The sequence below is a fragment of the Talpa occidentalis genome, unplaced genomic scaffold (genome assembly GCF_014898055.3).
Source record: "Talpa occidentalis isolate TD23 unplaced genomic scaffold, MPIMG_talOcc4v2.1 talOcc4.9, whole genome shotgun sequence".
Lineage (NCBI taxonomy): Eukaryota > Metazoa > Chordata > Mammalia > Eulipotyphla > Talpidae > Talpa > Talpa occidentalis.
Window position 1 is genome coordinate 28,917,797 of NW_023605305.1, and position 17,680 is coordinate 28,935,476.

Consider the following 17,680-nt stretch of genomic DNA (forward strand, 5'->3'; position numbering starts at 1 on the left):
TCATGAACAGGACAATGACTAGTATATTTTTTTAAAGATTTATTTATTTATTTATACAAGCACTGGGTACAGTCAGAAGCGTGGGAGGGTGAGAGAATTCACCAGAGCCAGAGCGGGGAGCAGAGCAGGCAGACTGAGGAAGTACACTGCTGAGGGGAGCAGCCAGTGAGACAGGAGAGGTCTGTCGCGCCATGTGGGACCCTCGCCGGCGGCCGGGGATCGAACCAGCGCTGCAGAGGCTGCGGGCAGGTTTGCGGCCCAGTGCTTAACCGCTGCGCCACCGGGGAGGCCCCAATGACTAGTATTTTTGAGCACATGCTGTGTGCCAGCTCTATTGTAAAGGTGTCTCTTAATTCTTGCAACAGTCCCATGAGATACATATTATTATAAATCCCATTTTGCAAATGGAGAAACAGAGTCAGACAAGTGCAATGGCTTGCCCAGAGCCACAAAGCTCCTAGAAGGCAGGGTTAAGATGCCAGCCCTCATCGTCTAATTTGAGAGCCCCAAGAATCAAGCCCTCTACAGTTCCTACTGAGTGGCTCGTGAGTGAGTGGGTGAATGGATAAATTAGGCAGGAGCCCTCACTCTTAGCCGTGGGTAACACAGGCCACATTCTGATGGGGAGGCAGACATTCTTGGGGGTGAGGTTGGCGTCCAAGGACTGGGCTGAGGAAGGTGTCTCCCCAGGGTAGAGGGTGCCCCTCGCCTCATGTCCCCTCTCCTTCTTCCCTGTCTGCAGGCGCATGCCGCGATGCAGCACTACGGGGTGAACGGCTACTCTCTGCACGCCATGAACTCGCTCAGTGCCATGTACAACCTGCACCAGCAGGCGGCCCAGCAGGCCCAGCACGCCCCTGACTACCGGCCCTCGGTGCATGCTCTTACGCTGGCTGAGCGCCTGGCTGGTAAGGGCGTGGAGCCGGGGACCTCGTGGACAGGACTGTGGGGAATGGGAGTGGAGGAGAGGTCTGGGGAGGAGACTTTGAAAGATGAAGGGGCGGAGGACACGGGGCAAGTTTTCTCTGGGAGGCGCAGAAAGACCTGGATCACTTAGACACAGGAAGATGTCAATTCAAAATGCGTGGCGGTCCTACCAGTACCGTGCAGGGCATTGGAGGCGGCCCTGTGCCTTCCCGTCCCCAAAACAACCCTGTGAGGGGGGATTCATTAGCTGACCTCACAGATGAAATTGAGGTAGGAAGGGAAGAGATTAACTCAGAGTATTATAGCTCGAAGAGGGCTGTCATGCCTAACAAGGCTATTTCAGGTACCGGGAGTCATATGAATAACAACAGCTCATGCGTTTTGATGGCCAATTGTGTGCCAGGCACTGTGTGAGGCTCTCTCTCCATGTGCATCAGCTGTTCAACTCCGTTATTGGGAAGGTTACTACCTTCATTTCATGAGCAAGGAAACAGGCCCAGAAAGGTTAAATCCAGATGGGGGTGGGGGGTGGATTAGACTGTGACATGTAGCTCAAAATATGGGCTTAGAAGTCATAAACTCGAGGGCCTGCCTACTCACCTCTCTTCTCTGAGCCTTAGTTTCCCTCTTTATAAATGGGACAGGGCCAGGGCCATTGCATAGGATGGCTGGGAATTATCTGAGATAACATGCAAAGGATTCAGCAGAGACTGGCAGGTGCTCCAAGTCCCATGAGGGAGCTGCAGCCTGGCTCCCTCTCCTGGTTCAACAGCCTTCCTGACAGCCTCTCAGTGTGCACGGCAAGGATTTAACATTGGGGAGTGTGATTTCCTGGGAGATCATGCCACCTCTCCCATCCTGCCCCAGGCCAAACCTTGAGCAGCTGGAGAGCTCATGTGGGCCCAGCCTGGTGCCAGGTGTTCCTCAGAGGACTCCATGGAATCCCCAGGTAGACCAGGTGCCACAGACATATCAGAGGGCATGGCAGGGAGAATATGACTGGCCAAATGGGCAGCTCAGAGCAGCATAGTCAGGAGAGCTTCCTGGAGGCCCTGGTGGGGGGCCAGACCTTAAAAGACATAGCAAGAAGGGGGACAGCATGAGCTAAGGCACAATTTGGGATGGGAAATGAGGACCCTGCCTGGGTAGTGGTGCTGACTTGCCAGGGAGGTGGGTCAGCCACCCCCATTCCTTTAGACATTGCCAGGCCTCTGGGCAGGGCTCAGTGGGTAAAACGGAGCCATTGGACACTGGCTGTAGATCATCATGGGGACATCTGTCTCCCTTGAGGGAGTGTGGTGCAGTCCTGTTCTGGCTTTGGCTGTTCTGGCTTTTCCCTGGTTTGGTGTGAATTCCCTCTGCCCAGCCTTGGTGGTGACATCGTGTTCCAGGACCCAGAGAGGAGGAGTCAGGGAGAGAGTCTCACCTCTGCAGAGGAACTGTGATAGCTTCCACAGCTTCCCTCCCCCCCAGTTCTCTAATCCTTGAGGAGGAGGGTCATGGGCTCCAGACAGACCTCAGTGTGGAGGCATGGCCTTCCAGCAGCAGGTCTTGCTGATGGTACAAACAGCTGTGACCACCATCCTTGTAGTCCCTGGAGCCAGCATCAGGATACTGAGCAGTTGCTCCCCCAAACAGGGGTCAGCTGACTGAGGGGGTCCCTATTCCTTCCCCTGCCCCAGGGTGACCAGCATAAGCTCAGTCTGGGCTAGAATTAGCCCTGGTTTATGAGGGACTCAGGGTTTCCTCTTTAAACAGAAGGAGGAGCAGACCAAAGTCTGTGGCTTCCTAGACACCAGTTTCCACCTTCTTCCACATTTGAAGTGTGTGGATTACTCCCCCACCCTTGGAGCGCAGGGAGCCTTGTGCAGGGGCTGATGGGGCGACAGCTCAGGATCCACTTCAGGGTGATGGCAGGCAGTGGGGAGAGGGTCCATCCTCCAGGGATGGGTCAAGTAAAAGGGCTGGAGGCTAGACACCAGCCCTGTGCAGACATCGGTCTTGGGTGGTTTCCGTGTTGCCATCATGGGATGGGATCCTGCCATCAGCCTGTCTCCCCACTGAGCCCTGGTGGTTAGAACCTGGTTTCTGTCCTTCTCTCCTAGAGGAAACATCCAGAAGAGTTAAGACTGGATGCACCAAGTCTCTCCTGTGCTCTGAGGGCCCTGCCAGAGCCAGGCTTTCTGTTGAGGAGACATAAGAGCAGGCGCCGCAGGTCCTGCCACCAAGGACTCATAGGCCAGCTGGGATGGTGAGATTCGTACCGAAAGGACAGAGAACCAAGTGCCAGTGGATGCTGTCTGCCCAGCAGGCCTCTCCTAAGTAGAGCTGCAGATAAGGACCAGCTCAGGGCCTGGCTTCTTGTGCTCAGAGGCCAGTATTCTGTTGGTATCCAGATGCGAAGGGTTGGAGGATATTAGAACCTTTGTGACATGGCTTTATAGAGTCCTGGCCTCATGCAGTCTCAGAATATTATCCTCATGGTGTCCTAGGACTTTGAGGCTCTTAGGGCAATGTCTACTCACCTCTCCACCCATCCCCGAGCCAAATAAGAAGAGCCCCTTGAGTCACATTCCTCACAGTGGTGCATGGAGATGCGTTAGACTTCTGGAGGACTGACAGCGAGTAAGGGGGTGGTGCAATCTTGAAAACTCAGTCATGTGGACAAGGGTTGGGTGATTTTTAAGGGAAAAGGCCAGAGTTCAGTTCTGGCAGGAGCCTAGGTGTCTGGAGTGGGTCAGAGCAGGGTACGATACAAAAGTGAGTTCCCATAATTAAATGGGCCCCCTCTGCTTGTCCTCCAACGGCTGTACATTTCAAGACATCATCTTGGAGGCCCGCTATGGCTCCCAGCACCGCAAACAGCGTCGCAGCCGCACCGCGTTTACGGCTCAGCAATTGGAGGCCCTGGAAAAGACCTTCCAGAAGACTCACTATCCGGATGTGGTGATGCGTGAGAGGCTGGCCATGTGTACCAACCTGCCTGAGGCCCGGGTGCAGGTAGGGGGCAGCTCCTCCAATAGACCTTGCAGACAAGCACAGCCCAGCAGCAGGATGGGGGCCACGCTGCTTTCCTCCCCAGCAGAGTGCAGCTGGTGTCTCCACAGATGCCAGCAGTGAGAGGAGGGGCTTTTGGAAGGGGTCGAGTGTGTGTTTCCTAGGGGCGGGCCATGTCCTCTTGCATATCCCTTCCCAGAGCACCCTGCCCGACACCAATTCCTCTTCTTTCCTTCCCACCTCCTGCTGCTCCTCTCGATACCCCCAGGTGTGGTTCAAGAACCGTCGGGCCAAGTTCCGGAAGAAGCAGCGCAGCCTGCAGAAAGAGCAGCTCCAGAAGCAGAAGGAGGCCGAGGGCTCCCATGGGGAAGGCAAGACCGAGGCCCCAATCTCAGACACCCCACTGGAGACTGACCAGCCCCCCAGCCTGCCCAATGGTGACCCTCCTGCTGAGCTTCACCTGAGCCTGTCTGAGCAGTCGGCCAGTGAGTCAGCCCCAGAGGACCAGCCTGATCGGGAGGAGGACCCCCGGGCAGGGGCCGAGGATCCCAAAACTGAGAAGAGTCCTGGGGCTGAGAGCAAGGGAATGGGCTGCAAGAGAGGCAGCCCCAAGGCAGGTGAGACTTGGGAGATGCTAGGGTGGGCAGGGACCCAGCCTGGGACGGGAGCCAGGGCCACCGACGGGGACTGGGTATATGAGGGAGTCGTAAGCCTTTCACACATGGCACTCGGGCCCATTAGAAGGGATTCGGCCATAGCAGGCCTGTGCCAGATGTTGCCCCTTTGGTTACTAACTCTGGGAATCTAGAACGTTCTGGGGGAGAGGCTGGGTGGCGGGGGAGGGGTTCTCAGGGAGTTCAGGGCAGAAATCATTCATCAGCCATTATGGAAATATTCCGGTATGTTTACAGACATACTGGGTGCCGCATCAGCGGAGACTTGGGGTCCTATCTTGAAGGAAAGGGGATCTGGCGTGAAGGGGATCTCAGATGCAAACTCTGGACCCGGGCAGGGAGGGCACGGGCTGTGAGCTGAGAGCTGGAGGGGAATGAGAGCCACAGGCAGGAGAGGGGAAGGTGAGGCCCTTGAAAAGGAAAGGAGTCTCCCCAAGAAGTCAGACTTGAGGGCCTTTCAGGGCCCTTGGGCTCCCCCAGGAAGCCTGGGTCCTCGCCTCCCATGACTATGACCGGTGCTGCTGGGGCTCTCTGAGTGAGACAGGTGGGCCTGATGTTAGTCAAAGCCTGTCTTGTCTGCAGCGCCGAGGGGTGGGAAGGCTGAGGGAGGCAGACAGATGCAGACAGACGCCCTGGTCTTGAGTTCTTGGTTCTCTGCTTGCAGATTCCCCAGGCAGCCTGGCTCTAGCTCCTGCAGCCCCCGGGGGCGGCCTCCTGGGCCCCTCCCACTCCTACTCCTCATCCCCGCTGAGCCTCTTCCGCCTGCAGGAGCAGTTCCGCCAGCACATGGCAGCCACCAACAACCTGGTGCACTATTCATCCTTCGAGGTGGGGGGCCCGGCCCCTGCTGCTGCCGCAGCTGCCGCTGCTGCAGTGCCCTACCTGGGGGTCAACATGGCCCCCCTGGGCTCACTGCACTGCCAGTCCTACTACCAGTCCCTGTCTGCAGCTGCTGCTGCCCACCAGGGCGTGTGGGGGTCCCCACTGCTGCCCGCACCCCCGGCTGGCCTGGCACCTGCCTCGGCTGCCCTGAACAGTAAAACCACGAGCATCGAGAACCTGCGGCTCCGGGCCAAGCAGCATGCGGCCTCCCTGGGACTTGATACGCTGCCCAACTGACTGCTGGCCTCTGACCAGGCCAGGGGAGCAGGTGCCCCCCAGCCCTATGGTTATCCCCAAATGGCTCTCAAGGAGTTACCTCTATGAGCCCAGGGACCCTGGGGCTTGGCGTCCTCTCCCTGGCCCCCTCCCCAGAGCCCCGGCCCCAGCTGGAGCCCACACCCACACACCCTCTGCATGGCCCTGCTTGGATCCTGTAGAGGCCTCATGGGGAGGAGGTGAGAGGCGGGGGGCCATGAGAGGCTCTCGCTGCTAGCCCCTACCTCAGTGTTGCCTCTTCCCTTCCCTCCGCCTCCCTCCCCCTTCACCCCCTAGTAAGTTGATGTGTGGAATGTGAGATTATAAATATAAATATATAAAGCTATATTTTCAGGCCCTGCCTGCCCCAGGCCCCTGTCCTGCTCATCTCCTCACTGCCACCCCTGCCTCCATGGACAGCTTCCCTTCTCAGCCCCTTGGCTCTCCCCTTTCCTCCTCCTTGACCTCCTCTCCCTGCCTCTGCTGCTTCCCTCTCCCTCTCTCCCCAGCTGCTTCCTGCCCCATCACGGTTCTTTCCCCTGCTCCTGGTTGCTCTCTTCGGTGCTGACTGTGTTGGTGTTGTCAGTTCCCGAGCTAGGTCTTGTTGAGGGATGCGGGTTTCAGTTTTAGTAATTTTGCTTCTTCCTCTTCCTCTCCCTCTGCTTTTCCCCTCCCCGCCGGCCTCTGTTTCCCTATTCTTACGCTTTCTAGGAAATCTTCCTTTCTGTCTCCGACAGAGGTGCCAAGGCCCCAGCCAGAGGCCCTGTGGTCACGGAGCTGCAGGCAGGAGGTGGCATCGGCCCCATAACTATCTCCCTGGGGCCTGCCGTCTAGAAGGGGCCGGGAGTTGCATTCTCTCCTCTTTACTCAGCTTCAAGACCCCAGTTCTCAGGATTGGGGAGCAGGGAGTGGAGGCAGGAGTCTGGCTGGAGTGGGCAGTAAGATGGCATCCCTGCCTGTGAGCCTCTAGGACAGAGGTCGGCTGCCCTGTTCACCCAGGATGGGCCCCAGGGCTCTCGACCCCCTGGAGAGGCGCCCCTGGCTGGAGGGTGCTCCCAGAGAGCGGTGTTTTCAGAGCAATGGCGGGTCTCCCTCTCCCACAGCAGCCTCCCATTTCAGCAGTCGGTGGCCATGGCAGGGGTGCACTGAGCAGGCAGGCGGGCTGGCCGCCAGCTCCTAATCACAGAGACTGCAAACGACACAGTGGTGTGTGGTCTCAGGCTTCTGCTGGGCTTCTGTCCAGCTGGTCATGGCCCGGGAAGGAGCGTTCCTGCGTATGGCTTGGAACTCAGCTCAGCCAGCTCCCTGTTAAAGCCCTGGGACCTTGGACCAGTCTGCGGCCTCTCTAGGCCTCTCCTAGCATTTGGATTAGCTGGCCAGCGACCGCCGTCAGCTCTACACCCGCAAGTCTGGGAGCACAGTCTTGCAGGGCCGCGGTTGCTAGTTGCCCTGCCGTGGAGGAAGGGATGTTGCTCCGGCCTCTGCAGAGGACAGGGAGGCCGCTGTCTCTGGAGCCCCAGATTTCCAGTACATTTGCTGGGTCCCTTCTCGTGGAGACAATTTGGGTTTGATCCTGCTTTTCTTGAGTTCCAGTGCCAGCCTCTGGTCACACCACCTCCTTCCCACAGCTCCGGGGCTCAGGGCAGGGCAGGGGGACGGCTGTGATCCCTGTCCCCTTGGGGCTCACCGCGCCCCCTCCACCCACCGCAGAGAGACACAGCACTTGCAGGCTGGATTCCTAAGGCTTGAAGATGCCTGTGGCGGGGGTGGGGTGCGGTGTGTGTCTGTTGGTGCCTCAGTAGAATTGCTTGTGCAACAGTCCCTGCCCGTCATCCTTGGGGTTCCGTCTGGCTGGGGCAGATGGAAAATGCTTTGGACAGGAAAAAAGTGTGGGGGCTGGTAGCCCGGGTCAGGAAAGCTGGGTGAACAAAGCAATGGAAGGAGACGAAGTGGACAGTGGGGAAGGGTGGTTGGCTTCATGACAGGTGGGCTGTGGCCTCTGAACCTGCATTACAGGCCTCACCCCCATGTGGCACATACCCAAGACAGTCAGTCAGGGTTTCTCAACAGGAGATCAGTGAAGCCAGGATCTGGAATCTGGCATTTGGAAGGTGAATCTGCAGCCATTGGAGCATCAGAAGAAGGAAGACAGGCATGAGGTCGGGAGGGTGCCGAGACTCTAGGAGACAGAAGGGATTTTTGGTTTTCGTCTAGAATCAGCTCCAGGAAGGTTTGTTTTAAGACAAAAATGTCTTGACTGGGCATGGGGACTGAAGCTTTTTGCCTGTCCCTGGATGCAAATGTGTGCCGCTTGTCTTGGAATTCAACAGGGCTAGACATCACCACTTCCTCCAGGAAGGCTCCCCGACCTCCAAAAGGGGTGTGCTCCTGAGTCCTGGCAGAGCCATGCCACCTTGGGCTCAAACCAGTCTCCCTCGGATCTTTGTCCACACTTCCTCATCCAACTGAGCCCATTCCACAAGCCCAGGGAAGGCAGGGGACGTGTGCGTGGTCCTGCTCGGAGGCAGATCTCAGCCTAGTTTGGGGACCAGCCTCAGTTACTACAAGTGCTCGAGAGCAAGAGGGGCATGTATTTGTAGGTGACACCAGGCATCTTCCCCAGGAGCGGGGCGGGGGTCTGGGTCTCTGGGGTGACTTCTGCACCTGAGACTGTAGCTGAAACCCTCCCAGGCTTATTAGCCTTAAGGTCTAAGAGTCAAGGCTCTGACTGTCCCTTCCAGGAAAGCCTCATTCCTCACCTTGTCCTCTTATTTGAGGTCTCCACTCCCTGCTTCCTCACTTCCCCAGAGCATAGTCAGGCCCTCTGCCCCCACCACTGGCCGGTGGCCTGTATACACTGCTTTCCAAACCAGCTGTTTTGTGACCACTTGTGCTTAGAGGTCGTGCCAGCCCATGGCAAAAACACTGTGTACCGTATTTATTTATTCTGTTAGTTGAAAAAACAAGACTCAAGCCCCCCACTTCTCCCCCGCGCCCCCTGTGTAGTGCAGCATGACACTCTGTCCTGTGTATCTGTCTGTTTGACTTTCTGTGACGTTGTGACCTGTTCCTTGTCCTACTTGACTAATAAAAGAGAATCTGGCAGCACGGCCTTCGTCCAGGTTCATTCAGGAGGCACCTGCAGTGGGGTGAGCGGGCAGGGGCTCCAGGACAGCCAGCGCAGGAAGCAGGGCGGGGAGGCAGCCTCACCTCTGGCCACTCCTGCACCAGCCTCTGCTCCTCCACAGCCCTACAGAGCCGGCTGCTCTGCTCCTCTGGGGGAGCTTAGGGGGCAGAAGGACCAGGAAATGGAGGACCCACTTACCTCTACTGCTAGAGCCTCACCCAGCACATGGGGTATTCAGGTAGCCTGGGGGGATGGTTCTGTCAGACAGGGTGGGCCCAGGGTTCTGTGGGAAACAGCAAGCAAGCGGAGGCCAAGGGGAGTGGCTGGCTGGACCTAAAGCTGCTCTCCAGGCTGGGTGACCACAGGAGGGAGTGAGCTCTCTGTCCTCAGAGATGAGCAAGCAGAGGAAGAAGAAAGTGTTCCTGCTCGGGGAGGCAGGATGGGTCAAGATTTACGCGGGCCCCTCAGCTCAGCTGAGGTTGTCACCTGCGTATCTGCAGGTGCATGTGAGCGCTGCGCCACCAATCCAGACGTGTGCGTGCACTGGTGCGTGAGCAGGAGGGAGCGGGAGATGAAGGCATCAAATGCAGAAAAAGCACACAACAAATTGCTTGCTATAAAATCTGGGTTCCTCCTGCTGCATTTCCAGAAAAAGATGACAGGCGATCTCCCTTGCTCAGGCTCAGCCTTTGGCTGCACCTCCTTTCCCTGGGGTTCAGAGTGCCTGCACTGGGGCCAGGGAGCCAGAAGGGGTGGTTAGAGCCTAGGGCTGAGGATGGGGTGGGTGAGGACCCCCTGGGGGTTTCCTGGGTGGGGGGAGAGCCTGGGAGGCTTGAGGGAGGACTGTGCAGCTGGGCTTCCCAGGGGCAGTACCTCAGGCTGCAGGGGCTGGGGAGGGCCCTTGCCTCCCCACTTCCCTGGTAGCTGCAGGCCCCAGGAGACACATTCCTCTCTCCCAGTGGGACTGAGGATTAGGGCGGGGAGCAACCCCCTTGCCTAGCCTTCCCACCTCCCTGGGGCCCTGTGGATCAAATGTCTGCCCCCAGTCCCCAGTGCTCCCCCACAGCTGCCTCCTACATACCTCAGCCCCACAGCCCACACTGTCCTTGAGCCAGGGCGTCCACTGGGCACCTGCTGTGTGTCTGGCCCTGTGCTGGGCGCTGGGGACGTAGAAGCAAGTTAGGAGAACGAGAACGTGGCCTCTGCTCAGGATGCAGCTACAACACAGGGAGACTGGGGTTCAAAAAACAGAAACGAATGGCGGACAGACAGGGGTCCCTAGCTCAGCCCGGGAGAACAGAAAGGCCTGCGGGGAGGGAGACTTTTGAACAGAGCCCCGTCAGCCCAGTGTTCAGCAGGAGAGAAGGGTGTCAGGAGGGGAGCTGCCGAGCAGGCCTCTGTGCCCTCTGGGTGCCGGGGCTGAGGATGGACAGGGAAACCAGTAACTTGGATTGAAGCCTGAGGCCGGGGCGGGGTGGAGGAGGAGCCTGGGAAGCCTCTGGGGAGGTGGGTGATCAGACTGGCATTTTAGGAAATCCTGGTCTCCCCCACCCGTACCTGTGCTTCCTGGTGCTCCCGGAGGAGGCAGAGGGACCGGGAGGGGGGCTCCTTCCGGTCTGGTAGGCTGGGGGAAGGGGAGGGGAGGAGAGAGTTAGGAAGTTGAAGTACTCTGGTGACTCCAGGCCTGGGAGGAGGTGGGGGGCCCTGAGTCTCTGACTTGGGAAGAGGGTAGATGGGGACCCCTGGGCTGGGGTGAATATGGGGCCATGAGTCTGAGCTCAGGCTGGTCTGATTTGCTGCATTTGAGGAAGCTTCAGTCTCCTCAAGGGAAGAGGGTGGGGTGTATGGCATCAGGCCTCACGAGAAAGGTCAGACTCACTGCCCAATTAGACGTGAGTTTTTTTTTTAACTCAACACTTGCGTAGTATGTTCTCCATGGCTGGCACTTAACAAATATTAAGCTACTTAGTCTTTACACAACTCTACAAGGTAGGTACTATCATTGCCCCTATTTTATAGAAGTGGAAACTGAGGCACAGAGAGATAAATAACTTGTCCATGGCCACAGCTAGGAGCAGGTATAAACCGGGCCAGCCTCGGAATCCCTGCACTTGACCTTCACAGCTGCCAACAGAGACCTGGTGAATGAAGCCACGTTACTGAATGCGCTCACGCCGGGAAACGCTGAGGATGGACTTACTCACCGTGAAGCAAAGAAGGGTCTACTGTGGCGGTGGGACAAGCGACTCACAGCTTGTCTTTGCTGTGGGCAAACCCCTGTCCCTCTCCCACCCTCAGTGTCCTCTTCTGTTGAATGGGAAGCATTAACCAGGCCTTTGCTTCCTGGGAGGCTCGGATGAGACAAAGGAGAAGGCCTGGTTGGAGGCTGAGGTGGCTGTCTGCCTGGCGCGCGCAGTAGGTGCTCAGACATTCGTGGTGGGTGGGACAGGAAGGGAGGGGGGTCCCTGAAGCTTCTGCTTGAACCCTCCTTTTCTTAGGCTTTCAGTCCAGGGGTCTGGCTCCTTAGGGGCCCTTATGGAAGGGGCGCCTGCTGAGATGATCCTGGAGGATGGACCCCTTTGGGGACTGGTAGGCCTGCCCCTCCCCCTTTTCCCATAGATCTGCTCCCCCCCAATCTCTTATTCTCTTCTCCTTTCTGGGAAAGCCGATTAGGAGGCGGCCTCCTGCCCGCCTCCCTGACAAGTTTGTCTGAACTTCCAACAAAGGCCCTCAGAGGGCTGCTGAGGGAGGGCTGGGCACCAGGAACCTGACACCACTGGCCCAGGATCACCCCATCAGCCTAGGAGGCTGCTCTGTGGCTTTGCACACCCCATGGCAGGCAGGAATGTTTCTGAGTGGGGGACCTGGCCCCACAAAGGCCTGGGGGCTTGGCTGGGGTAGGTTGGGGTTGGGGTAGGGGCATTTTCACCTGGGAGCCCAGGTCAGCACCCAGGAAGGTGGGCGTAGACAGGCATACCTTCTCTCACAGTCTGTTCCCTCCCCCCACACACTCCTACACACTCACAACCACACACGTGCATACTCTCTGACTTTTGCTCTGGTCCTGCACACACACACAATCTGTCTGTCTTAATCATGCACATACCCTGTCTACACCCTCAGACGCACAGCCCATTGTCTATCACCTGGATGCTGCCCACACACCCGCTCCACCCCCCAGACACTTCCAGCTGGCCCCACAGATAGGCTCCCAAGCCCTGGGTGGCACCAGCTCTCCTTCATGTACAGGGCCACTAGCCACACTGCCATGCTGGGGCCCGGAGCTGCCCCATGGTTGCTGCCCTGCTGGAGATCCTGCACCAAGGCCCGCATGAGAGTCAGACCTCAGGCCTAGCTGCCATGTCCCCTGATCCACATATCCATCCCAAGGGGCTGCCTTAAGCCCACACTCCACTTTTTCTTGTGGGGTCACCAACACGGACATGTGACCCGTGCTATCACACGGGGCCTTGGGCTCAAGCCTGTAAAATCTGTCTGTCACCATCTTGAAAGCCTTTATTTTTTTTAAAAAAAGATTTATTTATGCATACAAAAACTGGGGTACAGGCCAGAAGTGTGTGTGTGTGGGGGGGGGAGTGAGAAGATTCATCAGAGACAGCATAGGGAACAGAACAGGCGGATTGACTGAAATACACTGCTGAGGGGAGCAGCGGGCGAGGCACGAGAGGTCTGCTGCGCCATGTGGGTTGCTCCCTGGCCAGCCAGGGATCGAACTCGTGCTGCAGAGGCTGCGGACAGCTTCATAGTTTGCATCTTAACCCCTTACGCCACCAGGGAGACCCTCTAAAGCCTTCATTTTTTTAAGATTTATTTATTTATGCATGCAAGAGCTGAGGTACAGGCCAGAGATGTGGGGGGTGAGAGGATCCACCAGAGACAGAGTGGGGAACAGAACAGGCAGATCTACTGAAATACACTGCTGAGGGGAGCAGTGGGGAGACAGGAGATGTCTGCTTTGCCATGTGGGTTTCTCCCTGGCCAGCCAGGGATTGAACTCGTGCTGCAGAGGCTGCGGATTGCTTCATAGTGCGGTGCTTAACCCCTTGCGCCACCAGGGAGGCCCTTTTTTTTTTTTTAAGATTTATTTATCTATACAAGCACAGGGGTACAGGCCAGAGGCACGGGAGGGTGAGAGAATTCACCAGAGACAGAGAGAGGAGCAGAACAGGCAGAGGGACCGAAGACACTGCTGAGGGGAGCAGCGGGCGAGACAGGAGAGGTCTCTGCTCCCTGTGGGGATCTCCCTGGCTGGAAATCGAACCTGCACTGCAGAGGCTGCTCTATGGACAGCTTCACAGCACTGTGCTCAACCCGCTGCGCCACAGGGGAGACCCTTCCCCAAATAGAGATAGACCCGGTCTTCAGTCAGTCGAGGGTATATGAGTAGCTGTGCTTCCCTGCTAGAACCTCCAAACAAGCTCTCAAGGTCCATTTTAAAACATTCATTTCATTTTGAACTGGTTCCACAAATTAAGGACCTGGTCTCACTCGCTCAGCACAATTTACCTCAGTCTGACTCACCTGGCTCTTCTGTGGCTTCAGAAACACAGAGGCCCTGGGTTCTCCCACCTGCCCAAATGCCTCCCACCTCTACGTCTCACCGGGCAAGTGATTGTGATGGATGCACACAACACTTCTCCACACCTCTGGTGGGACCTTGGGGTCCCTGGCCTCATCTGTAAAATGGGGCTGGTGATAACACCTATTTGAGGGTTCTTGGTGAGGATTAAAGGAGATAACATCTGTTAAACACAGCACAAGGCCCAGTATTTGGTAATTGCTCAATAAATGCTAATTATTACACTATAGATGCTGGCAAACAAAAATAGACTCAGCCCCTGGTCCTATACATAGTAGGTAAAATGGAGATTGTTCAGTCACATGTACAGAGATCTAAAGCGGTTGGAGTGAATGGGCAGCACAGGTCTCTGCCCTCCCAAGGATTATCGCTAATAGGCGAGGCAGCTGGAGGGAGGCTCAGGGACCAGTGTGAGGCTAAGATCCAGCCTAAGACTGGGATCAGGGTCTGCTCCTCCGGGGCAGGAGGCCAGGATCAGGGGCTGCTCTGAGGTGGGTCACAGCTCTGTTAGGGGCCACAGGTGGCATTCAGAATGGGACCAGGCTCAAAGCTCTGTTTGTGTCTGGGGTCAGGGATGGGTTGGAGCCAGGAACAGGGCTCAGTCCAGGACAAGCCACGGCTCCCCTGGAGGAGACCAGAGTTGGGGCTCACAGTGGGGCTGGTACAGGACACAGTTTGGAGCAGGGCTGACTCAGTCTGTGACTGGTGCCACGGCAGTTCCTCTTCTAGCATCAGCTCGCTGTGGGACCCCTAGTAAGCTGCTAGGTCTCTGTGAACCTCTGTTTTATGATCTGTAAAAGGGGAGATCCCTGCCCTCCCCCCAGGCTGTTGGAAATTGAGCGAGCTAATAATGGAAGTGATGGATTAAAGTCCTGCACTGCCACTAATGACACCAAGCTCGGCCCCCTGGGGCTCCCACCCTTGCCAGGTTGGGGGGGAGGGGCTGCACCCCCGCACCCACGTCTCCAGTTGTGGGAGACCGGCCACCTCAGCCCGGGATCCTTTCCAAGAGGAGTCTGGAGATTTCACAAAGCCCTTTGAACAACAAAGGCCACAGGAGCGATATTTCCTCCTGGGGGCTGACCGCCCGGTGGCTCCTTTATCTTGGAAGAGTCGTTCTTGGAAAGAGCCTGTGTGGGCGTGTGCGGGTGCGTGTGAGTGTGAGCGTGTGTGCACAAAGCCGGGCTTTGTTGCCGTTGTGGGCAACAACACCTGAGCTGCCCCGCAGACCTGGAAGCCTGGGTCCTTCCCAGGTCACCCCATCTAGCGCTCACCTCCAAGCCGGGAGGTAGGGAACACTTTTTTGCTTTAAGATTCTCTCAGAGGAGGGAACTCAGGAGGCAGGAGCCCCAAAGCCGCAGGAAGAATCCAGATTAGGCTGAGGTGGGTACTTGACAACACTGGAGAGATGAAAGGGCATTTGGGTTCTTTTAGAAATTACAGGCATCCCTCAGCCCCCCAGGGGCGCTCCCCAGCAGACACAACCCCTCTGGAGGCAGGCTGAGTGGGAGGGCCTGACCGACTTGGCCACTAGCAGTCTGAGGCAGCCTGCAGCCTGCACCCCAGCTGCCTCTCCTGCTGCGGACCATGGCAAAGTCCCCTCCAGGGCTTCAGTCCCTGTTTAAAAGTCACACTAGAACTTAAGTCCCTCCGACTGCCCTGGGGGCTACAGAGCCACAGGCAGCACACGGAGGGGCCAGAACTGTGAAAGGAGTCATTCTGGCTGTCTCCTCATCCCCCACTCCATCCCCCACTCCCCATTCTAGGCCCGAATCCTGCCAACCTCCAGCCACTGGACAAGGGTGCGGTGGAGGGTTACCTCCTGGAAGGCCAGGCCAGTGGGTAGTCTGGACTTTTCTGCTACAGGTTCATAGGACATCCTTGGGGGTCTCTAGTTCAGCCTGCATTCAGACAGGCGTCACTACTGTCCAGCCCCTGCCCACCAGCCTCAGGGACGGGGAGTTCATTACCTGGCAGGGCAGCTTGTCTAGTTTGACTTTCAGGTAGTTCTTCCCCATATTGAGCTGAAACTTGCCACTTCCTCATCAGGCCTGGCCTGGCCTGGAAGGGAGAGGTAGGCACAGAGAACTTGTCTATTCGTGGGTCTGGAATACCTAACCAAACTGGATGTGGTTCCTCACATTCGTACTGTGCCCTTTTCCATCTGTCTTAGCTTTCCTTCTGGGGAAGGCCTATTCACTCCTCAGAACACGCCACCCTCTCCACAAAGCCTTGCCCGATTGCCCCAGGGGAGGGGGGTCTACTTCCACTCTTGGCCACCAGGTACAGTTCTTATCTATCCCTGAGCAGGACTTGGCATAGCCCAGAGCCTGGCTCAGAGTTGGTGTTTAACCAATACTGTGCTTGTCAAGTTGAATTGGTTCCTGCGTGGCCTTTCTGTGTGGCCTTGGGCAAATCGTGGCTTTTTCTGGGGCCCCCCATTTCTGGGCCTCTGTGGAGGTTAGAGGGTCTCTACCTGCCTGCCTTGGACAGCATGGGTTTCTGAATGTCCTGCTGAGTTTTCTCTTTCATGTGATATTCACTGACTGTTTCTTCAACTACCTCAGGACCTCTTCCCACACTAGATCTGCCTAGCTGTGAGCACAGGCACATATGTGTGGCAAAGGCCCAGTAGAGGCCCAAGGAAATGGGGTGAAAGGGTCTCCAGGGTTGGTACCCAAGGATGACCGAGCACCCTTTGGCTATGCAGTGCCTCTCTCTTTTCTGGTCTAGCTCATTAATGGCGTCATGAGATGAGGCTGGGCCTGACTGAGGCAGAGGCCTGTAAGGGCAGGAATGACATGGAGCAGGTTTTCTGATCCAACAGACCCGGTAAAGGAGGAGTCCTGGAGTCCTCAGTGGCTTTTGCAGGCTTTTATTGGGATTTTGCAGGATTTTATTGGGATTTACCAGGTACACAGCAGGCCAGGTACACAGGCCTCCCAGCCCCTGGCAAGTCTTCACTCTGTCTGGGCTCTCCAGCGTTTTCTCGTGGCCTTGCTTCTCTGCTGTCTCGTGGTTCTCTCTCTCTTGGCTTCTGCTGGCATCCCTGTGACGCTGCCCTTAAAAGCCCAGTCTTAGCCCGGGTGAATCCCATCTACCTATGCCCACACCCTACTCCAGGTGCCCGCCATCAGGCATGCATTCGGGACCACAGTGTTCTGTCATCTATCCTAATGGCAGGAGGGCAGAAAAGCCTGATACTTTTTATCTTACCCTACAGGCCACACCACAGCCCCAATCTCCCTGAGGACCTGGCTCTGTCCTGGCACAGACTTGAGCTCCCTCCTCTGTTGGGAACACCCATGTCAGGCGGCGTTTAGGAACTATACCTCAGTCTTTGTGAAGTGGATGGGAGGGGCCTTGGCCAGCTAATGCTCACTGAGCAGATTCAACGTGGGCACCAAGGGGTTCAGTGCAGAGAAGTCCCTGCTAGTGGGGAGACAGCAGGTAAGTGACAATGAAACAGATATGTTTGGGTGCTGATTAAAGGTTATGAAGAAACTAAAATAAGGAGTGTGTTTAGGATTCAGTGTGGGACTGGGGTCAGGGTTCAGCTCAGGAGACAGATGGAATGACCAGACCAAGAATAAGGCCAGAGATGACCAGAAAGATTGACAGTCATGTGGAAGGCCCGTGAGGAAAGAGGCTGGCTGGGGCTAGAGGCTGGACTGAAGGCTTGGGGTGGGCGGGGAGAGACTAGGGAGGAGAGGTGGGATCTATTAAGTTGATGACTCCAGGCCCTAATCCCGTGCCAGGCCTAGGCAGGGACTATGTGTGTGTGGGGGGGAGGGGAGCACACCCGCTGGGGTGTAATTTCACGCTGAAGGGCCTGATGGGGCGTCCCAGGGACTGATCCTTTCTGGATCAGAAAGCCCACTTCCCTTTGTCGCATGCAGGGCGATTAACGCCTTAACCCTTTGTGGACTGGCCTAGGGCCAACCCCGCCCCCTCTCACTTCCAACCCCTTGGGATGTAGCCTTCAGTCTAGCCAACTCTTGGATCTGGTCACATCTGCAGGTCTGCAGCGAGGAGAAGATAGCCCAAGGCTGGATTCCCAAACAACTTGTCCGTGTCCAGGCTTCCTCTCGCAGCTGCCCAGGCCCTTGTGTCCCTAGAGAAGTGAGCTCCCTGCCCCTCCCTGCAGTGTCTTCTAGATCAGCTCTAGTGTAGCCTCCTTCAGGAAGCAGGGGTCTAGTCTAGCCCAGCACTCCAGCT

At 56.9% G+C, this 17,680-nt stretch overlaps 1 protein-coding gene across 2 annotated transcripts; it reads left to right on the top strand.

Annotated features, from left to right (window-relative positions):
* Positions 1-745: 745 nt before the first annotated feature.
* DMBX1 (diencephalon/mesencephalon homeobox 1) lies at positions 746-5,717 on the top strand. 2 transcript variants are annotated; one of them, XM_037500436.1, is made up of 4 exons: positions 746-908; positions 3,749-3,927; positions 4,193-4,541; positions 5,263-5,717. In XM_037500436.1, the coding sequence occupies exons 1-4, from the start codon at positions 755-757 to the stop codon at positions 5,715-5,717; spliced, it is 1,137 nt and encodes a 378-aa protein (XP_037356333.1). In that variant the 5' UTR covers positions 746-754. The 2 variants fall into 2 exon arrangements, with proteins under 2 accessions (XP_037356333.1, XP_054547376.1); XM_054691401.1 differs by having other exon boundaries at positions 755-906; positions 3,732-3,927.
* The last annotated feature ends 11,963 nt before the right edge of the window (positions 5,718-17,680 follow it).